The 27,555-nt window shown below is 39.5% G+C and overlaps 2 protein-coding genes and 2 non-coding genes across 4 annotated transcripts; 3 read left to right on the forward strand and 1 right to left on the reverse strand.

The window, feature by feature from the left end:
- The first annotated feature begins 832 nt into the window (after positions 1-832).
- On the forward strand, positions 833-21,575 carry cops8 (COP9 signalosome subunit 8). The gene is made up of 7 exons (XM_033987189.2): positions 833-961; positions 2,863-2,933; positions 4,575-4,623; positions 6,029-6,161; positions 15,451-15,558; positions 15,955-16,017; positions 21,112-21,575. Exons 1-7 carry the CDS (start codon positions 890-892, stop codon positions 21,189-21,191), a joined length of 576 nt encoding a protein of 191 aa, XP_033843080.1. The 5' UTR covers positions 833-889; the 3' UTR covers positions 21,192-21,575.
- On the forward strand, positions 8,358-10,017 carry trim63b (tripartite motif containing 63b). The gene has a single exon (XM_033987188.2). The coding sequence runs from the start codon at positions 8,572-8,574 to the stop codon at positions 9,607-9,609; it is 1,038 nt and encodes a 345-aa protein (XP_033843079.1). The 5' UTR covers positions 8,358-8,571; the 3' UTR covers positions 9,610-10,017.
- Positions 21,576-25,671: 4,096 nt separating the features above from the next.
- trnai-aau (transfer RNA isoleucine (anticodon AAU)) lies at positions 25,672-25,745 on the forward strand. The gene has a single exon. It is a non-coding gene; the product is annotated as a tRNA-Ile (tRNA).
- Positions 25,746-26,183: 438 nt separating this feature from the next.
- Positions 26,184-26,257, reverse strand: trnai-aau (transfer RNA isoleucine (anticodon AAU)). The gene has a single exon. It is a non-coding gene; the product is annotated as a tRNA-Ile (tRNA).
- Positions 26,258-27,555: the final 1,298 nt, after the last annotated feature.

Here is a 27,555-nt window from a genome sequence, read left to right on the forward strand (position 1 = left end):
TGGAATCACACCGCCAACCTGTGCATCACCAGATCTGGCTGCTCAACATTGTAATCATAAGCACATTTCATTTCCTCACCTTAATTATTACTCTGTTCCTAAAGTTCGCATCACTTTATAATGACCACTCAGAGCAGACCGTCCCTCCGGAGCTTACGAGCTACCAGCAACCCTCTAATTACTTGTTTGTGTATGATATGAGATATGGGGCTAATGTCAGATTTATGTGCGTCTATGTGATTCTCTTTCACGTCTAAACTGCTACACTGCGGCATTGCATTGCTCTGATCTCCTCCATTATCCAAGGCTCGACAAAGAGTGCATGTTCCGTATAAATGAGGAGTCATGTGTGAAATCTCAAAAAAACTGTGAAATGCTGGAAAGGTGACTGATGCCCTTTTGACCCAGCCCTTGTTAAGCAGGAGAAGGAGCAAAGACAGTTAGAGGCACTGAATTTTTTATGATCCAGATTTAGTAGTAGTCTATGCAATCTACAAAAACTATGAGAGCTTGCTTGTTCAACCTATTTTTGCATAGTTTTGTTTTCATTTGGAAAATATAGGTTTGTAGGCTTGTTACTTTTCATGAAGAGCAAAAATGTAATTAAAAATAAAAGTAAGTAGAGTATTTATTCATTTAGTGTGCAGATGAAATTAAACATATCTGCTTTGAAATGAGAATACCTTTGCACAGTTTCATGTTTTTGTGCTTGACTTGGATAGGGAACTACTTAGAACATACTTTAACACTATAACAATGTCCAATAGTAATAGGCCTGAGTGGCGCTATACCTTTTCCCACCACTAGAGGGAAGCAGCCGTTTTGACGCGCTGCTTTTCCTCATTGAGACGGAAGAGGAGGCTCTGTGCAGCGGCTGGGCATCATCAACATGCCTACAGCTGTGATCATGGAGGACAACTATGAGAAACTATTAGAGCAGTGTGAAGCCCAGGAACTCGAGGTAAGAGCTGAGATAGAGTGCACGTCCAGTTTGTGTCAGGAGTTTGTTTGTCTTTGTATTCGGCCCGTGCGTGTCTGTTCTTAGCCTGTGTTATGACAGCTAGCGCTAGGATGCTAATGCATACACAGTGTCTTTATTGATTATTTCTGGACCTATGTGGAATTTTATCTCATACAGTATCTGCTATATATTTGTTACTAAGTGGAAAACATTACGTCAATAATTTACTACTATATCTGCCCTAAAAAAATAAAAATCTAGGGAAATGTCACCTAGCTTCAACGGCTATAAGAGCTTAACCACAACATACCATAAACCAGTTACTTAGGTTTAAGGGTAACGATAAAGCAACCTCTTAATTGCTGAATTCTTGGATAGTGATGTAATGTCAACTATTACTTCCCGACTGTTGATTTCACAGTGATTTAGCACCTCTTTTACACGTTTTATGAACTTGTATGAGGCTCCATGACTGTGCATGACGCCAGCCTGCAGGTTTGTTGATCTGTAGCTCACGCTCGTTTTCTCTAAAGATGTGCAGCGAAGCTAAAAGTGATGTTATTGAAGAATAAACCTGATATTACTGATGCAGTGTGTCTCTCTGTTTATACTGAAACTATGGTGATAGTGATTATATTTTAACAATTTTATTTAGTCAATTTTTGAATCGTTTCCGGTCCAAAAAGTTTCAGATTACCTGTAGTCACTTCTATGTTACATTTGCCATGGAGGTCAGTCAGCTTTTTGACTATACGAGGTTACCGTAGTCTCCTGTATAAAGGGACAGTTAATATGTATGGACCATTCCAACTTGTTCAGTTCTGATTCCAGTGTTGATGCTTTGTGGAGATAAGTATCTGCTAATATCAACCGATACTAGGGCAGAGACTGAAAATATTACTTCCTTTAAACACAAACAGCTTATGGTAAAAATGATCCAGATGTGGTTTATTTATAATTTAAAGCAAGGGTGTCATGGTTGGATCATGGTTGTCATCAAAGGGCCGGTTGTAAAGTTAATCACTCAGTATATGTAATACCAGTATGTTACAAATGAGTCTGTATTTGATTTTTCATAATGTTTATTTAAGTTTTGAATATTATATAATATTTAATTTATTTGTATTGATCTATTGACAAAATTAAGACATTCACAAATCTCCTTTAGTAGCAGAGCAAACTTTAAGTAAACTTAACAAATTAACAAATATTAACACATTTTTTTCATTTACTTCCCTCAGAACCTTTGTCATTCAGGGTGATCTGCGGAGAACTTGCATAACAGATCTAGCATATAGCCTTCAAAAACTGTGTAATAATAAATAAATAAATAAATAAAGGCCGTCAGTGTCAGTCCTTGGATATTTTGGGGATTTGTTGTGTTTTCTATGCCAGAGTTGCTGATGTGGCCTTGGACTTGACACATGCGATTTAAAGTAATTAAAACAGATATTTAAAAATAGTCTAATGTTATGAGACGAGCCACCATTGGCCAGTAAATCATCTTATTACACCCTTTTGTAGAGCAAAATGAGATATTGGCTGAACCGATATCTTGGATACTGATACCCGATCCACCAACATTTTTAAAGTCGGCGTTGATATTCGATATCAGTATTGTATCTGTTCATCTCTACTAGTTGTGTTCCTTTGTATTAAATTATCAGTTTATATTAGAGTATTTTCTCAAATGTTAATACTTCTGGACTTGTTTAAAATGTTTACTTTGAACAGAATCCAACTATTGAAATATATATCGCTAATCTAGTTGTAATCACGATATATATCTGAAAAAATTTATATTTTTGGGATATTATTTTGGAAAATCGTTCAGTCCTGTCAGTCAGATTTTTCCTGGTTTGATGAGTTATCCCTATGCTGCCTGTGTTTCCTTTGTTTAGGCACCAGGGGGCATCGCAACACCTCAAGTCTACGCTCAGCTGCTGGCTCTATATTTACTCCACAATGACATGTAAGTCTGTGCTGTTGCATCATTTAAACGCATTACACTTTTCATCAGACACTTATTTGTTCATTCAAAACAAGAGCAGGCTCATTTGGATTGTCATCGTGTCTGATACTTGCAGCGGTTAAGGTCATGATTTATCACGGTGAGCAGTGAGCATATTGTCCTGGTTAGACATTGGATATTAATAGACTGTTTGGAAGTGTGTCTTGAATCTAAACAGTTCATAAATGCAGGTACATGTGACCACTGCATGAGGCATTACAGGACAGGAGTACCTAAGGTCAAAAATAAAAATTGTCCTGGAGATGTGTTACATATTGGGTATTATTTGAAGGTACTTGCCTTATTCTGCCCTGCCCCCTTTGGCCAAAGTTTTGCAGCTAAAATATTATATAAAATCGGGTAATTTGTGTAAAATGTTCAATGATGTGATCAACAAGTCAACACTGCACTGATTCTCTGGGAGGCTTTAAAATGGGTCAGTAGTCGTTATAGAAGTTACAGTTGAAACCAGAAGTTTACATACACATACTCGTTTTTTTTTTTTTTTTTCTTACTATCTAACATGAAATCAGACTAAACTTTTCCTGTTTTAGGTCAATTAGGTTTACCAAAATTATTTCTATTTGCTAAATGCCAGAATAATTAGAAAATTTTTAAAAAACACTTTTTCGTAACTGTATTCAGAGTCAGAAGTTTACATATATTTCATTACTATTTGGTACCATTGTCTTTAAACTGTAGGACTTGGGTCAAATGTTTTTTAATGTTTGTCCTCACACATGCCTGCTTTTGTTCTTGGGTTGATATGCACATTTTGGACCAAAGCACGTTCATCTCTGGGACACAAAACCCTGAGCGATATGATGGCTGTTGTTTATACTTTGCTCATAATAGTTTGAACAGATGAACATCGCACCTTCAGGCGTCTGGAAACAGCACCAAGGATGAACCAGACATGTGCCAGTCCACAATTCTCTTCCTGATATCTTGGCTGATTTCTTTTGACTTTCCCATGGTCAGGTGTGTTCAGGTGTGCCTTCAAATACACCCACATCATCTGGGTTTTCACAAATTATTTAAATGCATAGTAATCTTACTGTATGTAAAGTTCTGACTTTGAAGAAAGTAATAAAAATGGTCTTAAAAAGTCCTATTCATTATTCTGGCATTTAGCAAATAGAAATCATTTTGGTAATCCTAATTGACCTAAAACTGCAAATATTTTGTCTGATATCATGTCAAAAAGTGAGAGAAAAAAGTGCATGTGTCGTTTTATATAGTGTGTGTAAACTTCTGGTTTCAACTGTATTTGTGGTGAAAATCAGCAGTCCCATGGCAAACAATATACCGGTAACCTAAATGATGATGGCGACACCAATGGCAACCTCTGGAATACAGTGAATAACAGGTACCAGCAGAGTTGAAACAGTTAGGACAGCTCATAATATATCATGACTGTAATGAAATGCTATACCTGAAAAGTATTTGTAGTCCTAAAATAGTTTTACAAAACACCCAGTTAAAAGGTAGTAGGCCTATGATGAACTATCTCATACACAACTTTCAAGAATTGTCAAGAATGAAGAAAACCTGCTCAGATCAAATCACATCTCAATCTAATACCCTTCTACTATTTTACAGGAATAATGCAAGGTACCTCTGGAAACGGATTCCCCAAGCAATAAAATCGGTAAGTCTTTTTGTACATGAAAACCGTGACCAAGCCTTATTATTTAGACAGCCTTATTATGAAAGTGTTTCGCCTTCCCACAATTGAAAGCCATCATATTCACGCAATACTTGGCAGCCTGTTAATGTGTTGATACTAATCCTCCTAACTACTTAATACATGTTAAAAAGCAGATGACAAGACGACAAAAAGATCATGCTGGAGCTGCACATGTTACTGCAATCGATCATTATATGAAAGCTGGAACAATATATTTTGGGGCTCAGTATTTTTTGTGCACAATTTCTTTGCAAGAGTTGGGAGGTTTTTGTAATTTTGATGTAATAAGATAAGACTTGAGCTGTCGGGGCTGGAATAAGCACCTTCTATGGCTAATTACTAGTTCATTCTATTTATTTGTTGCAGCTCAGACCTTTTAATGACTGTCATAAAATAGTTTTCCTATTGTCTTTAATCGCAATATTTCTCTGTAGCGATATATCATGCTACAAAATGTGTTATTGTGACAGGCCTACATTTGAGTTGGAAATTTGTATTATTTTAGTAGTTAATATTTCAGTCTTCTGTCAATTGTTAATGCTCCCGTAGTTGTTTACAGTGTGCACTCTGAGCAGAATCATATTTTTAAACATATATCTCAAATTTAAATGTAAATTGCCAAAAAACAACACAAAAAACAAAGTGCAGCCCATAGACTGTATAAAGAAGTGGACTGATGGTGTGAAATTGACCATAATGTTCAGCTCTAGTCCAATTAAGCTCATCGAGGCTAGAAAATACAGGCACGAATTTGGAGCCGAGTTCCATCTTTGGAATTCCGGCTGCGAGCCAATCTGAAGCGAGGATGTTAAAGGTAACGCCCCTTCCCGCTCGCACCGCTGGTTTAGCAGGGAGCAGGCGCTTGGCAACGGTGTCAATTAAACCTGTTGCTAATGCTAGCAGGAGTGACCTCAGGGAAAGAAGGACCTGATTTGTCTGTTATTAATGTTCATATTTTGGTACAATAGTGAAATAAAAATACCAGGAACATGTAATGGGTTAATACGAACATTTTAAGACCAAAATAACAAGCCAGCAGTTATGGAGAGAGGGGCGACGATGGAGCCGGAAGTGCTCCCATGCTCACTTCCTATTTGGACTCCTGCGGCTAGGAGGTTAGATGTGTCCATTTATATATAGAGTCTATAGCGCAGCCCTAGACTATACTGTACATTTCTACAGTTGTGAGTGGCTTTCACAGCATCGATAAACGTCTTTGTGTATTCTGGTATTGATTGTGTTGATTGATGGCTCTTAAAGGAAGTTATTGTCCACACTTTCCTTTAATCCGTATAAGCCCCATTGCATTTACTGTGTGATTCATAATAATGAAAGATGCTGAGATCTGCCCTGTTGCTGTGCCCAGGCTAACCCAGAGTTGGCGGCCATCTGGGCAGTGGGCCAGCACATTTGGCAGAGAGACTTCCCGGGGATTTACACAGCCATCGCAGCTCATCAGTGGTCAGAGAACATCCTGCCAGTGATGGAGGCCCTACGAGGTAACACACTGCCCTACGATCACCTAATACTAATGTTATTATCCTGATTGTGGGTTTAATAGGGCTTTGAGCATAGAAAGTAATTTGTCTAAAGTATGCTAATTTATTTACATTCGAATAAATAGCAGCCGTGTGTATCTTATCAAACTCTCATTATTACAGGGACTTCAATGGGGTATGTAAAAGAAAAAAATAACCTACTGAAACTTAATCATATACAAGTGCGGCCATTAGAATAAGTATTAATCTAACTAGCAGACATCAAATCTAAATTGTATTCATTCAAAAAATCATATAAAACGGCAATATAAATTAGGTACAGCGGTCCCTCGCTATATCACGGTTCACCTTTCATGGCCTTGCTATTTTGCAGATTTTTTTGTGTGCAATTTTACATGCTTTTTTTACAGCGTATTAACATGCATTGTGTTCTGCGTCCTGATTGGCTAAGGGACTGTAGAGCATTGTCCATCACGTGTCATGCCCGTATAGTACAGAATGTGTTCAGACAAATTTACATATATGTTGGATCGACACTACAGCAGAGCGACGCCAGGACAAAGAGCACGGTCAGAGGAACTGTGAAATACATGAGAGTGAATATTCATTAATTTAACAAGTGAGAAATGTGAGAAAATGTTAATGCCTGTGTGAGAAAAGTGTATAAAGTGTGTGGTGAGGGGTTTTACAGCTGCAAAACATGTATAATCATTGTAAAAAATAACGCTGACTTCACAGATTTCGCCTATCGCTGGTTATTTTTAGAACATAACCCCTGCGATAAACCACCTTCTATATTTCCAATTTTATGATATTATATTTAAATGTCCAAACGTGTCATTGTCCTCCTGTTAGGTTAGTTACAAAGTAAGCTTGTGTTATAAAAATTTTGAATTGGAGCGTCACATTGGCACTAAAAGTCCTATATTACACAAAATAGACTCTCGTGAGCTTTGGAGTTGTTTTGTTTTATTCACACATATGAGTAATCCTTTATTATTAGTCTGTCTAAATCTCCAAAATGATTCTAGTGAAGGTGTTTGGAGTATAAAAACACAGTGGAGCACTTCCTGTTTTTTCAGTTTGAGAGAAGATCCTAAATATGCAGGGTTTGTGTGTTAAAATCGTGAATGAAACAAAACAGCATCGTTACAGGGACTTAATTGGGTATTATTCAGACAAAAAAGGTATTCATTATTTAGAACTTAATAAAACATGATGATTACACAAGTTTTGTTCATTTTCAATCAGTTTCTTGCATAATATTTGCAGTGTTATTCTTACATGTTTAAATGTAATGTAACAACATCTCATCATCCTCCTGCTCAGTGGAAGAGATGGTTAGTTAGGTAAGACAAGTTTGTAGTAACTTCAGCTTCAGATGTTGAATAAGGCAAGAGTGAAACTTGACTTGTATAAACTAATCTATTTGACCTGATCAAAGTAAATAAATAAATATAAATAGAGCATGTTGACTATAGCGTTAAAGTTACAGTGAGAGGCTTTCCCGGGACTTACAAAAGCACAAGTTTGTAGATGGTTCTGTGGAAAAGGAGGTTGTGAAACAGTGTAAGAATAGCCTGTGTTTACAACTGAAGCCTCTGACGTTCAGGGTCACAGCATAAACTGCATTCACAATTTCCATTTCAATTAGGCAAGACTTGGTCACACGAACTGTTATGTAATTTATATGTAATATATTTATTAAAAACATTGAATCAAATGATAGGGCTGGTTTTGTCAGACTGTTACAAAATCATTTTGAATAAGCAAATGACACTTATAGAGAGGTTTATTTGATGAATAAACTAAAGCAAAATTAGCAATAATGCAACTGTCCTAAATTACATCGTACAGAGGACATATTGATGTCAGTGCTTTGTTTTGTCAGATCGTTCATTAGCCATTAGCCTGCTGTAACCCAATTATATAAACAAGGTGAGCAAATAAAAACATGTTACTAGAAGGAGGGTCACATAAACAGCATTGCATGACTATGACACAGGGTTGTTTACTCTCTGGGCTGCCTCAGGTGGGCTCCCTCAGGTCACATGGACCTGTTTGTCCCACACAGAATTCTGCAGTCTCCGTGGTCCACAGCTCTCCTGGGACATGTGACTGCAGGAGGGGGCTTCTGTGAACAGAGGCTGGAGGAATGTGTGCCTCAGCTGGGCACAGCTCGGGTGTCACAGCTGTGAGGCTGGTATAAAGCTCTGAGCTGCTAGCTCTCACCCAGAACCACTTTGAGCATTTGTCAAGCACTAGCATGCCCTAAAGGATCAGCCTGCAGCATAGCCGTCTATTTATAGAACTCACTCAGCCCAGAGAGGACAAAGAGCCAAGCACTTTTCACTTGTGGACATTCACAAACCGACCAGCGAAAGAGGAGCAAACCGACCCACTTTACACCATGGACGTTCAGAGATCAGGCTCCATCGTGAGGCCTCCCAGCCCCATGGACAGTCTGGAGAAGCAGCTGAGCTGCCCCATCTGCCTGGACATGTTCACCAAACCTGTGGTCATCCTGCCCTGCCAACACAACCTGTGCCGAAGTTGCGCCAGCGACCTGTACGACTCCCGAAACCCCTACCGCTTCTCCGGAGGAGTCTTCAGATGCCCTACCTGCCGTTTCGAGGTGGTGCTGGACAGACACGGAGTGCACGGCCTTCAGAGAAACCTTCTGGTGGAAAATATCATCGACATCTACAAACAGCAGCAGGAAGGCAATGGCAGCGGAAACACAGAAACCAACCTGAAGCCCAAAGAGTCTAAAGAGGTGATGTGTCAAGAGCATGAAGACGAAAAGATCAACATCTACTGCGTGACCTGCCAGGTACCCACTTGCTCCATGTGTAAGGTGTTTGGGCAGCATAAGGACTGTGAGGTGGCCCCCTTAGCTTCCATCTACCAGACCCAGAAGGGAGAGCTGAGCAACGCCATCGACACACTGGTGGCCAGTAATGCACGCCTGCAGGCCCTACTGAACCAGATGGACGAGGCGTGTCGCGTAGTGCAGGACAACGCCCAACGCGCCAAACAGAGCCTGGCAGAACGCTTTGACCTTCTGTACGCTGTTCTGGAGGACAGGAAGGCCGTGCTGCTGGAGCAGATCAGTAAAGAGCAAGACGAGAAAGTGTCTGCGCTGAGGGCTCTGGCCCAGAGGTACGGAGAGAGGCTACAGGCCAGTACTGAGCTGACCGACTCCGCTGTGAGGGCTCTGGAGCAGAGCAGTGCTGCAGAGTTCCTGGTGGCCTCCAAGAAGCTCATTTCACAGACCAAAGACACAGCCAAGAGCTCCCTGGGAGAGGACAGGCCCGAGCCCGGCTTTGAGAAGATGGACCACTTCACCCTCTCTACAGAACGTGTGGAGGCTGTGCTGGCCAGGATGGACTTTGGAGCTGAGGATGACGAGTTTGAGGATGCAGAGGAAGAGGAAGAGGAGGAGTAATGAAAAAGAGCAATGAAAAACTTGAATTATAGAGATGGACTTAAGTTATGGACAATATTTGAATGTTTATTTGAAGGTTTGTTACAGAAGTGTTTATGGCAGGGACATTTTGCATTTGAGGAATAATCAAGTTCCAGAGGATTCGAGCCACTGGATCGTGCTCCCTCTGTTAGTGCAATATTTAAGTTAAGTGTTATAGTCTGACACTTTCTTAATTTTTTATACTTTTGTACTTGTGTCAAAGCTGCTGTGTGATAAAGATAGGGCTAGCTAAATGTTTGCAATAAATGTCTGCACATGTTTATATGTGGACCTCCAAAGGAGGCTGCATTTTTCACTGTTGATTGTAGTTTTTTTTATGAAATTGAAACTGTCATGAACGAGGAATAAAGACGCATTAAAAGGTAACCTGCCTTGAGTTTTATTGTCCCAGTCAAAGTTGGCTTCTTTGTGTCCCATAGTTGTACTGGTTCCTGCTCTCACTTGGTGATAGGGTGCACTTAAAATAAAAGCCCTTGCTCTGTCCTGTCTGCTTTGCCTTTGCTGGTGAAAAGCGGGGGCTATTTTTAAGAGGTGAGGGGCCGCGAAATGATAGCATCCCGGGAATAGACTTGTCATGGAAGGCCACAGAGCTCCTGTTTCTGGTCCCCCCACTCCTCTCTCCCCAGCTGGGCCTTGCTCAGCAGCTCCAAATACAACACGGCTCAGAAGGAGCTGCAGTTGTCACACGAGTGCTCCTTGCGCCTCTGTGAATGGTCAAAGGGACGAGATAAAAATACACAGAGCCTTGGCATTTGGCGACAAACACTTCAGGTGACCCCATTTGAGATGTCCGGACAGTCAGCAGCAGCAATGGACAAAGATGTTTTATTAAGTGGAATACATGGATATTTTTATATTATTAACTGTATTGCCATCCATTTGTTTTATGTTTCATTCATTTTCAAGGGTAATTAGAGTGGACCTTAGTTATTGTAATCAAGTTTCTAAACAATAGTTTTTGACCTCAGAGTTATAAAAACAAGCTGGACAATATTGTTTGAAACCATTTGTACCTTTTCCTCACTTATAATTTTCATTAACATAGACAAGTAACTGTATACATTAAAAAAAGAAAGAAAAAAGTTTAAAATTTGTGAAATTGTCACACATGGCTTCCAAGATCTTCAAATATGTACCACCCACCTGTCCAGAGCTTTGAGGCACTGTTATAATCTGTAATTATCTTCAATAATCTTCTAACTTCAGTAGATTCTTATTAATTCACTTATTATGTGAATTTAAGTGTGTGTGTATGTGTGTATACATATGCATATATGTGTACATATATATGTATACATATATATCATATATAGTAAAAATTATTTTTCATATATTTTGTTTTGCTTTGCAAAGCAGCAGGCTGGCAGTCACTTTAAGAACTCAGGCTAGGTCAGATACATAGTATTTTTAGCTGCCGTCTGAAGAAGTCAACATGCAGATAGCAAGATGGCACATGTAAAGGACAAAAATATGATCTGTTTTTTAGCGATGTCTGTTCTTTGTGTGACCTTTGACCTACATAGTTTGCTCATTGTATGTTTGGCTTATGTTATGTGGGTCATGTTTTGTGTTCTACAGAGACAATAGTTTTTGTAAGAATTACACTTAGGGATGTTATTCATTTTATCACAATTATCTGTTCAAATTCTAAAAACATCGAGTCATTAATTGTGTAGAAAAGTCAACTATTGACTGAAATATACAAGTCTATAATTAAGTCTTTAGCCTAAAAATAAATCATATTTTCTATTTAAAGAAATACCAGGTCCATACAAAACGTATGTGGACAGTCTAATCATGTTGGTGTCTGAATTCATCAATAATCATCTGTTATGGCTTCCATAAGACTATCTATATCTGTAGAGAGATGTATACATCTATTTATATCTGTAGCTATATAAATGTGTTGTTTATTTTATTACTTATACAACTACTTATAGATTATACTACTTATACTGTGTGCTACAGATATTCCCACTTATACTTGAAGATCCTGCTTATACCTGTATCATACATGTATTTAAAAATACACATTCTAATTCATTTTCCTCGCAGTATAATTTTAACCTTGTACATTTGACCTTGGATATTCCAGTGTGCGTCACAAACCATCAGTATAACCCATAGAACTGCCTGGTATAGTCTCTGCGGCCTAGTGTGACAGTGACTGTGGGCCTTCCCCTGCACAGCTGTCTTTTCTCATCGCGCGTGTTATTGTTAGCGCTGTTTTCTGCCCTGGACATGGAGCGGTCAGGAGGCAAAGGGGTAAGAGAGAGAGTGGGTGGGTGGGAGGGAGAGAAGGGCAGGTGGGTGGGTTGGTTGTTGTACACAGTGGAGCGTTGCTAGGCTATAAACCTCCCAAGGCCAGACCCTGAAGTGGTTGTGTGAGAGAGCGGCAGAGTGGTTATCTCCTTTTCACAGTGGAGGGTCAGCTGGTCAGCAGATACGAGGGTGACTGTGACCTGTGGATAGAGACAAGGTGGACACTGCTCTAACGGATCAAATATAACGTGGAAAGTAGTAGAAAAGACTAAGCAAATACAAATGAATACGTTTTTGTTTTTGTTAATGTTCAGTAGCAGCCTATAATGGAAATAAAAGCTGACATTGACATTTTGTGTGTATTCAGTACTTAATGGTTTTAAAATGATAATAATAACAATCTGTTACGAAGGTATTTGAAACTTTCAGCTTCCAGTTTGACAGTTCAATGATGGCACGTTTATGGAGATTCTGCAGTTATATATGTCCTTGTATCTATGTTTGATGGTGAGCACAACTTCTGTGTTATTTTACTTATAAAAACAGTAACAGTGCAATACTTTTTGTAAAATTATGATGTGTTTCCATTACTGTCCAAAGACGGGGCAGAAATAAGGACAAATTGGCCCTTTTGCTCACTGTTTAATCTCCAGATGCTAATATTGGTAGAGGACACTGATGCAATCAATACGCAATACAGTATGCCCATGCGCTCTTTTGCCAGTTTGGTGCTCGGGTATTATAAATAAATAGGGCAACTGGCATCAATGTCAGCGGCCCAGACCTGCTGATAACGACACAAGTGGTTAGGCCTACTCTGTTTAATGTCATTCATGTCAGACCTGCTTTAGTCGTTCTGGAAAACTGTTGGACCGAGTTCATGGGACACAATAGGGTGCGTTCACGTTCTAGAATATGTCATAATGTCAGACGGTGGGTAAAGGCCTATATACAGTGGTCCCTCGTTTATGGCGGAGGTTGTGTTCTAAAAATAACCTGTAATAGGTGAAATCTGCAAAGTAGCATTAACATTTTCTCACATTTCTCTCTTGTTTCATTAATTAACAGTGACTCACGTGTATTTCACAGTTCCTCTGACCACATCCTGGTGCCCCTCCGCTGTAGTGTCGATCCAACACTTATGTAAATTTGACTGAACACATTCTGTACTGTACAAGAGACACAGAACGGAGAAGATTGATTGGCTAACGGACTGTAGACCATTGTCAATCTGTAAAAAAAAGCATGCAAAATTGCACACAAAAAAAACGCAAAACACAGAGACCGCGAAAGGTGAACTGTGTTGTAGTGAGGGAACACTGTAACTCTGGGAGATTCACGGTTTTTGAAAGGAAAATCCCAAATGGAAATCCACAAACATTGAATTTTAGCATAAGTTTTAAGGGATTGGATCCAGAAACCTGCAATATTAATCCCGTTTTAAAGCAGAATGATTATATAAAATTGACTTTTCAGAGCTTTTAACCATGTTATAGTTGTTACCTCTTCTCATTAACCTCTCAGGCTTGTATTTGGAGTCATTCGTGCATGTTTGAGCAATTTTTTATTGCTTAGACGCCATATTGCAGATCAACTCCCATTTTCACCAACATCAGCACACACCCACTGTGTAGTCATTTTGGTCAGATTTACAAAACTTTGTGCTAGTTTTTTTTTTTTTAGTTTACAGTGATTTTAGATATTAACGATCACGTCAATAAATCTGTGCTCTGACAGTTAAACCGCAAATTCCATCACAGAGGTCTGACCTGCCTCCAGCTCGACGTTAAACTATCAGATTCTAGTGAGTCGTGATGTCACTTGAACCCGACCTGCTCTGTGGAAGTGAGCACTCCATTTAGTTTTAAACAAACCCAGATGTTAAATGCTATTTCAATTAGTTTTACATGACAAACTTCATTCTTCTTTATAACTTGACCATTTCCCATGATCTCAGTGGTGAAAATGACTAACCGTCTACAATACACACGTTACAATTATCAAATGAGCGTGGAAAATTAGCTTGACATCAAAAGTCGTCCTGGCAGATGTTTCAGATTTGAACCAAAACACTTGGGAGAAAAGATCAGGAAGTAGGGTGCAAGACTCGCCTCAGAAGCTCTGGTCGTCTCCCCAAATGAATTACGTCGACAGAACCCCCAAAGCTCTGGCTAATTTGTTGTTTACAAGAAACTTAAGATGTTAACCTCGTGTCTGTTACATAAGAGCCTGTCGACATGTTGGCTAACACGCTGTCTATGAATCGAGTAGCAGATATGTACAGTAACAGTGTGCAGTGTTTATTTTTAAGCGAGGGCTACAAAATTAATCACAATTGAACCACTATCACAAGTTAAATGGTTTTAAATAGACTTGCTTACTACGTACTTTGTGTATTTTGTTTGTATTTTTCTGAATGAGTGCAGTCTGAGTGCTCTTATTGGACTCTAAAGATACATTTATAAAAAAAAGAAAGAAAATCATACAGGCTTCACTTATTTATGTGTCCTCTGTAAACAATTTTCCTGTCTTTATTGTATTTTTATTATTTATAAAAAAGGTCTAACCCTGCAGTTTAGTTTTGGCATTACGATTCCAGCTCTCGCAAATGAATACTGTTGTGTCCTTGGGCAAGACACGTAACCCATTTTCCCCCCAGTGTCTGCGTGCACTGGTGTATGAATGTGTGAATGGGTGACTAGTTCCTTGATGTAAAGTCTTTTGAGTGCGTTGAAGATGGAAAATAAAAGTAATAACCTTGAATAGGCGAAATCCGTGAAGAAGTCAGCTTTATTTTTTACAATTATTCTATATGTTTTGCAGCTGTAAAACCCCTCACCACACACTTTATACACTTTTCTCACACAGGCATTAACATTTTCTCACATTTCTCTCTTGTTTAAACTCTCTCAAAGTTCAAACCTTCGTATATTATCTCCCTCTTCCTCGATGATCGCTTTAAATGTGTTGTTCACGTGTCTCTGCTCCAGCGGTATCCACAGAGGCACTTATGAAATTTGTTGATGCAGAACGTTTCATCGACATTGTGGGTTTTGTCGAGGAGAAAACTTGTAAACACATAGCACTTCAGACAAATTTACATAAATGTTGGATGACAGTGTGACTCTGAACACATTCTGTACTGTACAGGAGACATGACACAGAGGAGACTCATGGACAATGGTCTACAGTCCCTTAGCCAATTAGGACGCAGAAAACAACACAGGTTCAGACGCTGTAAAAAAAAAACTTATAAAATTGCACTAAAAAAATCCATGAAAGGTGAACCGTGTTATAGCAGGGAACAACTGTATAAAAAACTAACCATTTACCATGTGTTACTGATCCTTGACCAATATAAAATGTGCATTCACTACACTGGAAACTGAATCTGAATCTGAATTAAAAAGACAAACATAATTCTTTTTTTTAATTCTCAGTCTAAAAACATGTTGGTGAAGCACACTCCCACATTTATACAAAATAAAACTGTATCTCCATGGTTTGTATTGATGTCGTTTATATTTGTGTTCACAGAAAGCACAAGGCAAAGAGCATACGGTTTAGTGGCCCAAGCCTACACGTCCATCTCTGCAGAAGACTTCGCTGCTTTTGTGGGCTACTCTGTGGAGGAGGCGGTAAAAGGTAAAAACTTTTAAAAACATTATTGTGGGAAAGTTTAAATTAATAATCCAATCTAGCCATAAGAGCCACAAGCAACTCTTCTTTTTTGTGTCACTCATAAATAGATGTAGACAATTGCATCAGGGAGGGCATCTGGCTTAAAACCCATGCCAAATTATGCATAGATAAGATAGAAATAAGCTAGACACATCTAAATCAGTGTATTTTGTTCTTTCGTATTAACAGTTCACGATTCAGGTATTAAATGCTTTCCGTAGTAGCACATTTAAATGCCAAATTATGTTGCAGTGCCCCCGTTTTTATTTCATGTTATTTAAACCAAAACAAAACTGTATTTCTATGTAGTTTTGGTACATAAATAAGCACATATCGCGTCTTTTCATTTGCGTTCCACAGGTGTCGTGAGTCAAGGCTGGCAGGCTGACCCGGCCACTAGGATGGTGATGCCCAAAAAGCCAGGTAGGTGGCACTGTTACCCCATTCAACCTTGTCTTGTCAAACCGTTGTTGGAAAGCCTGTCTCCCCTCCTCCTCTCATTTTTTTTTTTTCTTATTTAAAAACTTGAAAGCACAAGCGCAGTATTAGTTGTATCCATCACAAATAATTGGACTTAATTACTACACGCTGTCCAAACATATTGAACAGAACTTGATTTACTTGTGTGTTTGAGAGGATATGCTGGTATACTCTCCTCCTCTTTGTAATCATGAAATGTCTCTGTTAAACCATCTGGCCTCCACATGTCCTGCCCAGCTATGCCCTCCACCCCTCTCCACCCTTCCCCTCTGCTCTCCACCCCTCTCCACCTCTCTCCTGCTCTCTCCTCCCCCGTTTACCCCTCTGCACCGGGGATAATGACTTTCGGTGATTTTGTTTTACCAGGTGTAAATTATTAATAATGCAGGGGTGGCCTATTTTCACAAATCTGTAAAGTAATTTTTGTTTGTTTTTTCCCGATAACAATAATCAGTTAATCTGTCAGAAATGTGCAAAACTGTCCAACTACTTGTCTAATTAAATGAATGTACATAAATGGTTTGATAAAAAGGTGATTAACGTTCAAAAGAAACAGGCAACAGTCCATACCAGTCTAACCCATAGATAGACTGAATTAAAATAACTTATTTTTACTTATTTTACCATTACATTATCACTTGACTAATTGAATAATCTTGACATCCGTAAGAGACAGTATACTTGAGCTAATTTTGTCTATCTTCAAAACAAAAACTACAAAAACTCAATCATTCTATTACAACTACTAATAATAATATTAATAATTAATGCTAATAATGGCAAAAGACAAATTCAATTCTGTCAACTGGACAAATGTTTATCACTGATCATCCAAGCCTCTTCTTCAGTTCTGGTCAGATTAAAGCTGGACACTGCCTTATATTTGTCTGAAGGAGGAGCTAACGACACTGAAACACACATATTTGTTTCCAGTTTCTGTTTGTTAGCTCGGTCTATTGAACTACACTGCCTGGCCAAAAAAAAAAAAAAAAGTCACCACTAAAAAAAGGTCGCACATACTAATATTACGTCACATTCGCTGTGGCATTGTTTCGATTTCGCTTCTACAATGTCACAGATTTATTTCCATCAAGTGTTGCATTAATTTTTCACCTGTTGCATTGATGCTGGTCGAGTCTGACGCTGCACAAAGCTTCTCCAGCACATCCCAAAGATTCTCAATGGGGTTAAGGTCTGGACTCTGTGGTGGACAATCCATGTGTGAAAATGAATCCTGGCATTGTCATCTTGGAATATGCCCGTGTCATCAGGGAAGAACAAATCCACTGATGGAATAACCTGGTCATTCAGTATATTCAGGTGTCAGCTGACCTCATTCTTTGAGCACAGACTGTTGCTGAACCTAGACCTGACCAACTGCAGCAACACCAACATATTTGCTGTTAAATCCAGGTGGTGACTTTTTTTTGGCCAGACAGTGTAGATTAAGTGTGACTGATACCGGAGTCATATTTTGCATAATAATTCAGGCCCCTAATGAGTGCTCTCACATCTATTAGTATATTGTTCACTATTGTTTTCCTTGTTTTGATTTAGTTCTGAGGATAGAGTTATAAATAGGAGATAAATAATGTCTAATCCCTCCATTCTTGTTCAAAGATGGATTGTCTTTCTTAACAAAAACGATTTTTAACTTCCCTCTCAAACCATTTATTTTCTTTGGCTCAGATCTGAACCTCAGTATCTTCAAAGGAGTGGTTAGTGTGTTTGAGATGGAGATGTACAGAGAATTGGGGGCTTTTCTTTTGCTACGTATGTTACCTGGACGACTGAGGGATTATGCAAAGCTGTGATATGCCGCCTTTTCTGTGTCCAGTTGTTCTTAATCAGCTGGGGATGTGAGCTCATGCCTGACCTAAAACACATGGACTGTACTAATTAATGGCACGTCCACTCAATGAAAAACACTGATTTGTCTTTGTACTCTTGAAAATGTTAACATGGCATTTGAAACTGTTTTGGATAGAAACTAGAAACATCTGGACACATCCTACAAATACTCCAAAAACAGAATAAGTCACCGAAGTTCAAAGATAATTGTTTACTTACCAATGCTGAACAAATAATACAACTTCATTATTCTGGTTTAGAGCCTGGAGATGTTAGCTAGTGAAGATATGAGGCGCTGTACCAGAGTGGAGTTTTGAAGTCGCAGCAAAGCTAACATCAACTAGCATGCTACTTGTACTTATCGGACAGTTAAAGGCTATGGAATTAGATGCAGACAGCACACAGCAGAGTTATTTTGACCCCAAGAGAGGCTTATACAATATATCTGTACTGGGGCAAGACACATTTTGGACAAATACATGGGAAAAGGACATCAAATCCCCAGAGACCGATGACGCCATCTTTAGCTCAGTCTGAACTATTCTCAACAAAGAATATTAACCAAAATTACAACAGTCTCAGGACCTTTTAAAAGGAGTCATCAGATCATATTTCCACCAAATCCAACCACCACATCAAGTAATTACAGTTTTATCTTAAGTTTTATCTTGAACCAATACTTTCCTGGTTTCTGGTTTTTGCTTGCACTCACATTTTATCTGATACAAATTTGAGATATTTGGATTTTTTTGCGTATTGGCTATCAGCCTTTAATCTATACCACAGGTGGATATTTTGTTTTGGTCAGTTTGCTGCCAGAATATAGACACAAATCTTTAACACTTTAATAAAAAGAGACAACTAGAGATGGGACGATATTAAAATTTAGACTCACAATTATTGTGACCAAAATAATCACGATTAAAGATATTATCATTATAATTATTAAACCAAGACAGTATAATGTCCTTATATGTGGACACCAGGACCTTGTAGAGAAAAAAATTGTATTGTGGCTGAGATAACACCAAAATGTGTTGTCCTCATGTGGACACCAGGTTCTAGGAGGTTATAGGTTCAGATTGTCGTGAAATCATGCACCGCTGCAAGCAAGTTGTGCACTCAGCTGTGCAAAATGCTGTTCATCCAGCGCTAACCTAGCGATAGCAAAGTTGACACAAACACAGTTTGGATTTGTATGAATCTAACACAAACTACATTCAGTAATTTATTTCACATGGTGTGTTACTTATGATGGATATTTTCGGCTCAAGTTTGTCAAACGATGCAGGATGTTTGTGCGTGTAAGTTACTCGTGTTTGCCCTCGGAGCCGTATCTTTTTTTTCGGCGGCTCTGCAGATCGGTGGCTCATCTTGCTGATCTTGTTTTTCAAATCCATAATAATTCCACACATCAGACTTCAGCTTCTTGAGTGGACGATATAAATGTGTCAGTGGGATCCAGATCCACTGCCCACGAGCCACGACGAGACTGAGGTGAAGAACCATCAACAAATCAGAACAGACTCAGAAGCAACAAGTGTCACTGCTATGACAGAGCGCCCCCTTGTGGACAAACACCAGAACTAACATCATTGTATTGAAACAAGAAACATGAGTCAGTCATGTGCGATGATCACGATTATTAAAAAATGACACAAACGATTAATTTTGGACCTTTTTTATCGTGATTAACAATGTTATCGTATATCGTCCCATCCCTAGACTAAATGTGCACTAAATGTGATGCACTGCTCTCTTAAATGTTTTTTTGACGTTATCAGCCATGAAAAAAAACATATCAGTCGATCTCTAAGACAAATACTCGCAAAACACAAGATGACCATCTAATCTTAAACCCAGATAAAAGTAAAATGCACATTACTGATAGTGGCCTGGGTCATTGGAGATTTATTTGAGAAGAAGTGAACAGATTTGGCCAGACCGCTCATCACGAGGTCTGAACAGATGTGAATAGTTTGATAGCTTTTGGCCCGGTCAGGAATCTCCCTCTGACTCAACTTCTCCTCTCTACCTCCTTTCTCCCTCTCTTTTTCCCCTCTCTTTTTCTCTGTCTCTCTCTTTCTCCACTTTCCCATCTACTTATTTTAAAGTACTAAATGGTGTAGTTTTGTATGTAATCTATCAGCTATACAAATACAACTGCATACTCTCTTCCCTCTCTCCCTCTCTCATCTTTTCATGTACAGTGCAGCTTCATTATAGCTTGTCTCTCCTCTTTTAACTGTTCTGTCTCTTTCTTATCCATCCCTCAGTCTCTCTCTTTTCTTGTTTATTACTCCCAATAGTATGACATTAAACATTGTAGCTTTGTATGCAATGCTCTTTAGAAATACCTTTTTATTTTCTTTGTCTCTTTGCTCTGTCTCTCTCTCTCCCTCTCTCTGACTGTCTCTCTCTTTCTCTCCCTCTCTCTGTCTCTTTCTCCCTCTCCCGCTCTCTGTGTCTCTCTCTCTGTCTCTGTCTGTCTCTCTCACTCGCTGTCTGTTTCTCTCTCTCTGTCTCTCTCTCTGTCTCTGTCCCTCGGTCTGTTTCTCGATCTCTGTCTGTGTTTGTCTCTCTCTCTCCACGTTGCTCTCTCCCTCTCTCCCTCTCTCTCTCTGCCTCTCTCTCTGTCACTTTGTCTCTCTCTGTGTCTCTTTCTCTCTCTCTGTCTCTCTCTTTCTGTCTCTCTCTCTCTGTCTCCCTCTCTCTCTGTCTTTCTCTCTCTCACTGTCTCTCTCTCTGTGTCTTTCTGTCTCTCTCACTATGTCTCTCTCTGTCTCCCTCTCTCTGTCTCTCTCTCTCTGTCGCTCTCTCTCTGTCTCTCTCTCTCTGTCTGTCTCTCTGTTTCTCTCACTGTCTCTCTCTCTGTCTCCCTGTCTCTGTCTCTCTCTCTCTGTCGCTCTCCCTCTCTCTCTGTTTCTCTCTCTCTGTCTGTCTGTTTCTCTCTCTGTCTCCCTCTCTCTCTCTCTGTCTTTCTCTCTCTCACTGGCTCTCTCTCTCTGTCTTTCTCTCTCTCTCTGTCTCTCTCGCTCTGTCTCTCTGTTTCTCTCACTGTCTCTCTTTCTCCTCTCTCTCTCTTTCTCTCATCCCTTGTTTATTTTGTATAATAGCATGACAGTAAACATTTGCCGCACTGTTCCTATATAAATAAATGTCTGGTCTGGTCTCTCTTCTCCGTAGACCCTCCCCCGGTGTCCCTTGTTCCAAATGAGCAGCAGTTGGCCAGACTCACTGACTACGTGGCTTTCTTGGAGAACTGATAAACCATCAAATCCCTAAAGACCGATGTCACCGTCTTCAGCCCAATCCCGACTTTTCTCAACAAGGAATATTAACCAAAATGTCAGCGGTCAGTTGTTGCATGTTGGTCACGAGCTCCAAAACCCTCAGCCTACTTTATCTTTACACTGCAGTTTACCTCCAACTTCACATTTAGATCTGATTTCAAATTATCAAATGTTTTTATTGTCCCCACAGTCAGTACTTCTCATAGTTCAATGCTGAGGTCCAGTCTTGATTACGCACTTAGAAGTTGAGTGAGTTTTGTCAGGTAAACTTTCTGAGCCTGCATGCGTCGCTTTTGTCAGACCTCATTTTTGACGTTTCTGTTTTTGAATGATGAATAAATATTTTGCTGTTTCTAATATTTAAATTGTCCATGTTGTTTTTACCGTGCTGTAGTTATTTTCAGTCGCGACTTTTAGTCCGGAAAATACAGTACCTGTTTAAAAATGTACTTAAAGAGTAAAAAGTAAAAGTATTTCTTACAGTTTTTGAGATCTAATGAAGCTTCAAATGTAGTGATTTTGATTTCTTGTTTGCTCAAATAAACAATAAAACAAATACTTTTCTGTCCAGTTCAAAAATGTAATGGAGCAGAAAGTACAAGTAAAAAGTATCCACTTAAAAATGTAAAGTAAAGTACAGATAGCCACATTTTTACAGTAATTTACTACTTTTACTTTGTTACATTCCACCACTGATTATTTTTAGACAATAGAATGCTTCCCCCCCCCCCCCCCCCCCCCACACAAATGATTCATATTTTCTAAATTCTAACCAATGGCCATGTAGTTTTCAGTACTCATATCTGCTTAAATATTACTTTTAACATCTCATTGGGTCTGAATAATTTTTGTGACAATTTGTAGCAGGTGATCCTCACCAGAAAAGTACATATTGAATCTTTAAAATAATTAATACATGGCCTAACAGAAGTATGTGTTGGCAGAGTGGTTAGCTTTCTTCCATCATCATCGTGGTAAGTTCAATGCAGGATCAAACTTTGGATACAAATGGCCAAATGAAGCACATTTGATTAGTTGACAGTTTTTAAGGATGGTGTAAGGTCCAAGTGGCAAGTTATCAGTGATGTCTGTGTAATCAGAGGATTTACAGATGCCCGAGCCACCTCAGCTGCTCCTCACTCTATCTCTAAGGGAAGAGCGCAGCCACCCTGCAGAGGAAGCCCATTTCAGCCGCTCGTATCCTCGATCTTGTCCTTTCGGTCATTACCCAGAGCTCATGACCAAAGGTGAGGGTAGAACGTAGATTGACGGTAAATCGAGAGCTTTGCCTTTGGACTCAGCTCCTTCTTTACCACAGCAGACGCTGCACTGATCCAACTGTCGATCTCGCGCTCCATCCGTCCCTCACTCCTGAACAAGACCCCGAGATACTTGAACTGCTCCATCTGAGGCAGAGACTCTCCATCCACCTGCAGAGGGCGCCACCTTGACCTTGGATTTGGAGGAGCTAATATTGAAAATTCTCCAGTATTTTTCTGCTCTGCCACAGACTTTGTGTTATTCCCTGTTACTGCTCAGTAAATCAGATATGTCTTAACAGATTAATTTGTGAAAATACTGAATATGAATTTATATCCCAGATAAATACACTTTGTTATAATTTTTACAAAAGCAAAAAAGATCATTTGCAAATGTCACTGTAACATGCAATAAATTTGGCCGTTGTTATCTTGTTTAAGAGCTTAATATCGGTATCAGCAAATATCGATTATTGGACACAAAATCAAGACGATCAAGACCAATACCAGACATCGGTATTGGCTCAAAAAAAATCACGTCGTCCTTAATATTTTTCAACTTTTCCTAAATTGTTTCATTCACAATCATAACTTATTTTTCTGCCTTTTAAGCACTGATTTAATTACAATAAATCAGTCGTTTCCAGTGTTTGAATTCCATTGTGGTGCGTTGGGTGTAATCTGGCCTCCATCTGTGCTTGCAGCGTTACAAAGGAGCGGTCTTATGTGGTTTCGCTCACTCTGTGTCTTTGCTGCATCCTGTTATGATTTGCATTGGACCACTTTGATCCGCAGAGCTGCTCCGCACATAAACCAAGTGGCAAACATTTCAGTTCGTTTAGTGTGAAATTATAGACTCTTTAGAGACTTGGGCCTTCAACGGCTTCATGACACGGTTTGTTATATGGAACAATCGGCTGACGTCTGGATGTAAATATTTAGAATATTTTGTGTTCTTCAAACTGGAGCTTGTTCCAATGGTAAATTTACTTTGTCGTTTTTGTTCACAGTATTCAAATCTGTAATCAATATCTGGGGTTCAGATGGCATCACAACATTGTAGAGGTCAATAATATCTGAAACAGATTTAAGCGGCTAAAATGATATTACTCTAGGGTCTGGTCACTGATAGAAATGACGACTTTCAACATTTGAGTGTAGTTTTCAGATATTTCAACAGAAAGTACAGCATAATCAGAAAATTTACAAAAAAAAAACAAACAAAATCAGCAAACATTATAAAGACGAGTGGGTCTGGAGCTGTATCCTGTCTCAATTTCAGAGGGTGTGATTGACAGGCGGATTAACCAATCAGAGAGATGCATGCTCTGTCAAAAACAAACATGGCTGCTTACATGTAAAAAAGGAACAAAAAACATAATGGACTGAGATATAGTACAGATTTTTGCAGAATCAACACTCAAAGCATTCAAGCTCATATTTATCTCACGTAAAAGAAGTTATTTATTGATCTGAATGTAAAGAGACACGTGCTACAAATGTGTGTCTGTGGTTGGACCGTCTCCAGTTAGGACAGAGTATTTTCGCCCTTTTGTCCAGTTCCAGACCCTTTTGGATCAGAGTGTAGAAGACACTGGCTGGTCAGGCAACATGAGTGCTGCCCTGTGCGGCATAAAGATGGGGCATAAAGACGGGTCAAATGCAAAAGACACATCTCTACAGGGACAGTACCTCACGTCACTGTGACCCCAGAAGATCCATCACCACAATGTGACTTCTACTAATGCAGCGACCTACAGCCTATATACTGCTTGTAATTGACTCTAGGCTTAAAGAATATATAGATCTACTTCACAGTACTACAAATATCAAATAGCTGGTCTGCTGCCAGTCCCAAGTCCTGGGTCAGGTTTAGAATGACACATGAAGACATTTGAAGCTTTATAACACCTCCAAATCTGTTTACTCTTCAACTACATTAATATGTTTACTTACTCCATTTGTTGTGTGATATTTTTACTTTGATGTACTTATTTTTATTGCTCCAGCATCTGTACTTTTACCTAAGGAACGGAATTTCTTCTTCTTGCACCACTGACAATGACCTATTTGACACTGCAGTTATTGAATAATGAAGTCTGTTCATATTTTTGAATAGACTTTTCCCACAAACTAAATACCTATTAGCCTTTTATGTCAGAGTGTGTGAGCCATAGCAGGGGGTCAAACTCACATTCACAGTGGGCAAAAATGAAAAACTAAGACAAATTTACAAACTCAATATTTATTGAAAAATGTACTGCACCTGACATATAATGTTTAGCCTTTTAATATGGAAACAAACTTTAGTTTTGCTTAAACACAAAATCTGGAGCAACTCAAGCCTGATATTACAAACATATGAGAAACTGAAATAAAATACACATCAGTAGTTTTAATTTCTTTTTTAAATAAATAAAATAAATGATGTATTTCTCCATAGTAAATAATCTGACCGAGGTGACCGGTCCCGACTGTGCACCAGCGCACTTGCAAAGCATTCTGGGATTTGTAGTATTAGTGGTGCATGTGCTATTTACCAGCGGGCCAGCTCTAATGCACATTTGATCTGTTCTCACGGGTCAAATATAGTTACACCGCGGGCCAGATTTGGCCCCTGGGCCTGAGTTTGACGTATGTGGCCTACAGGAGACCAGTGCCAGCAGGTGTTTGAACAACTTTTTTCTCACAGGTCTATTTCCTTCCTTGACATTCAGATTCTTCATGTTGCTTTCCCTCCTCCCTCCTCCCTCGTCCCTCCTCCCTCCTCCCTCCTCCTGTCCTGTGTCATGGCATGTGCGTTTATATGTGCGCGCGCGTGTTATGTGCACGCGCTCCTTATATAGACCTGTCTCACGTGTGCGCGCTGGCCAAAAGTCAAGGGCGCGCTCCAAACAGTGTCACCGTGAGAAGAAACACGACCCGGGTCACAGGGGCTATAAGAGGGGCTATATTTACAGTGTGGGGCAAAAGCACCTGCCCAGTCTACTGTATGAGACAGCAGCGTGTCTGTGGCAGCGAAGGAAACACGTGAGTCTGAATAATCTGACAGTCTATAACACACTGGACTCAGAGTGCGCTGTGGGGCGATCAACAGTCTACTGCTCTAAACTGCACTAAACATCAAACCTCCAAAATAAACACAGCACAGCGCACCTGGGGTTTCTGCGCATGCTCCGTTAATCACACCGTATGGCCGGTTAGCTCAGTTGGTTAGAGCGTGGTGCTAATAACGCCAAGGTCGCGGGTTCGATCCCCGTACGGGCCACTGGCTTTATACATTTATAGAAGAAGCTGTCCTCATATGTGGACATCATTTTCTCAGAATCTACATGATGTAAAAAGATAATTCTTTTTACACTCATCAGGTCCAATCAGCCCAAATAACAAAGATAAAATAATAAAGCCATGAAAGCTCAGGTCTGAGAAGGTTAAACAGGTTTATCAATTATTTGCTCGTATCAAAGTGAACAAGTTGCTGAGTGAAGTTACTCTAACTTTGCTTTAAATATTGTCCAGTTTAATGTTTTATGTCCACATTTTAGTACAGGCTGAATGATCAGACCAAGGTAATATTGTACAAATACATGTCTGATTTCACCTTCCAGGTCTTGTAAAACTGAATGATTTTGATTTAACCTTAATTAATGTTTCATGATTTTATAGAGACAGTGTCTGCTGTCCCATGTTTTAGAGGTCATAAGAGTGGCCCGTACGGGGATCGAACCCGCGACCTTGGCGTTATTAGCACCACGCTCTAACCAACTGAGCTAACCGGCCCTGATGCATAGTGGAGTGACCAGCAGGTGGAGCTATGATCTCCTGCATGTTTTATGTTCCATTTTAGGCTTTATTTTTTATTAGTATATATTTAAAAAAAAAACTTACAAAGGCTTAAACTTACAGTATATTCCTGAAGACTCGGCCATTAATAAACTCTGCTGTGGGACTTCTTTCCCTGATTAAGCTCTAAATCATTTTCACCTGCAGCGTCCTGATGTAGTAACTCAATCCAGGAAGTGAAACCACAAAGTGCTACAGGTTCAAACATTAAACATGTCACTGTGAGGTACTGAATGAGCAGAGACTCAGAGCAGAGACTCTGAGCAGAGGGCACGAGGGCACGAGGGCACAAGGGCACAAGGGCACGAGGGCACATCATGTTAGCTGAAGAATCCTCTTTCAAAGCAGCTCGGACCAAAGGTGAACACACAACAGGCTACAAGCACACCCAGGGGAACTGAAACAAGTACAACTGTTTCAACATGTGCTGTCTGTCTCTAGTCTACAGCAACACAATACAAAAGGTGTAAGTGTGTATGTGTAAAATCACACACAAAATACCACAAAATACCACAAAATCTCTCCAGAGTTCTATAGATGGAGCAATGAATTGTTATAGCATCATGGCACTTAAACTACTACTAGTGTTCCTACTGCTCCTGCTCCTACTGCTATTACTACTACTACAACTACTGCTAGTACTTCTACTATTACCGCCTGTGCTGCTATTACTGTAACATGTAACTCTACTACTACTAATACTCCTTGTGGATATTCAAAATGGGCCTTCAATAGATCTAAGAGAGATTAAAAAAAAAAACCAGGACAACAGGGAATCTGAACTGAGAAGGAAAGATGTGAGTTTGTGTGAGGTTCAGATCTGAGCCAGAGAAAAGAAGTGGTTTGAGATGAGAGTTGGGGGCCTGAGACATAATCTGTCACTGATCTACAACTCTGACCTCAGACCCAAAACAAACAGGAAACAAAGAGAACAATATGCTGCCATTACAGGTTCCATAGGGTTGTTAAGGCTGAAACGGGAGAGTATGGTTGTGTCCAGTCTCAGTGTAGTTAGCTCATTCCTTCAGACAGATATAAAGCAGTGTCCAGCTTTAATCTGACCAGAACTGAAGAAGAGGCTTGGATGAACAGTGAAATGTACTACTACTACTACTACTACTACTACTGCTGAAGGAAAGAAAGAAATTCAATCAGATCCGATCCATTTGTTCACATTAAGGAGCAGACTCTTTCACGAACATCACATCACTATTTGCTTTATTTAATGATAAAAA

Source organism: Periophthalmus magnuspinnatus, chromosome 21, assembly GCF_009829125.3.
Source record: "Periophthalmus magnuspinnatus isolate fPerMag1 chromosome 21, fPerMag1.2.pri, whole genome shotgun sequence".
In the NCBI taxonomy this organism is placed as follows: domain Eukaryota; kingdom Metazoa; phylum Chordata; class Actinopteri; order Gobiiformes; family Gobiidae; genus Periophthalmus; species Periophthalmus magnuspinnatus.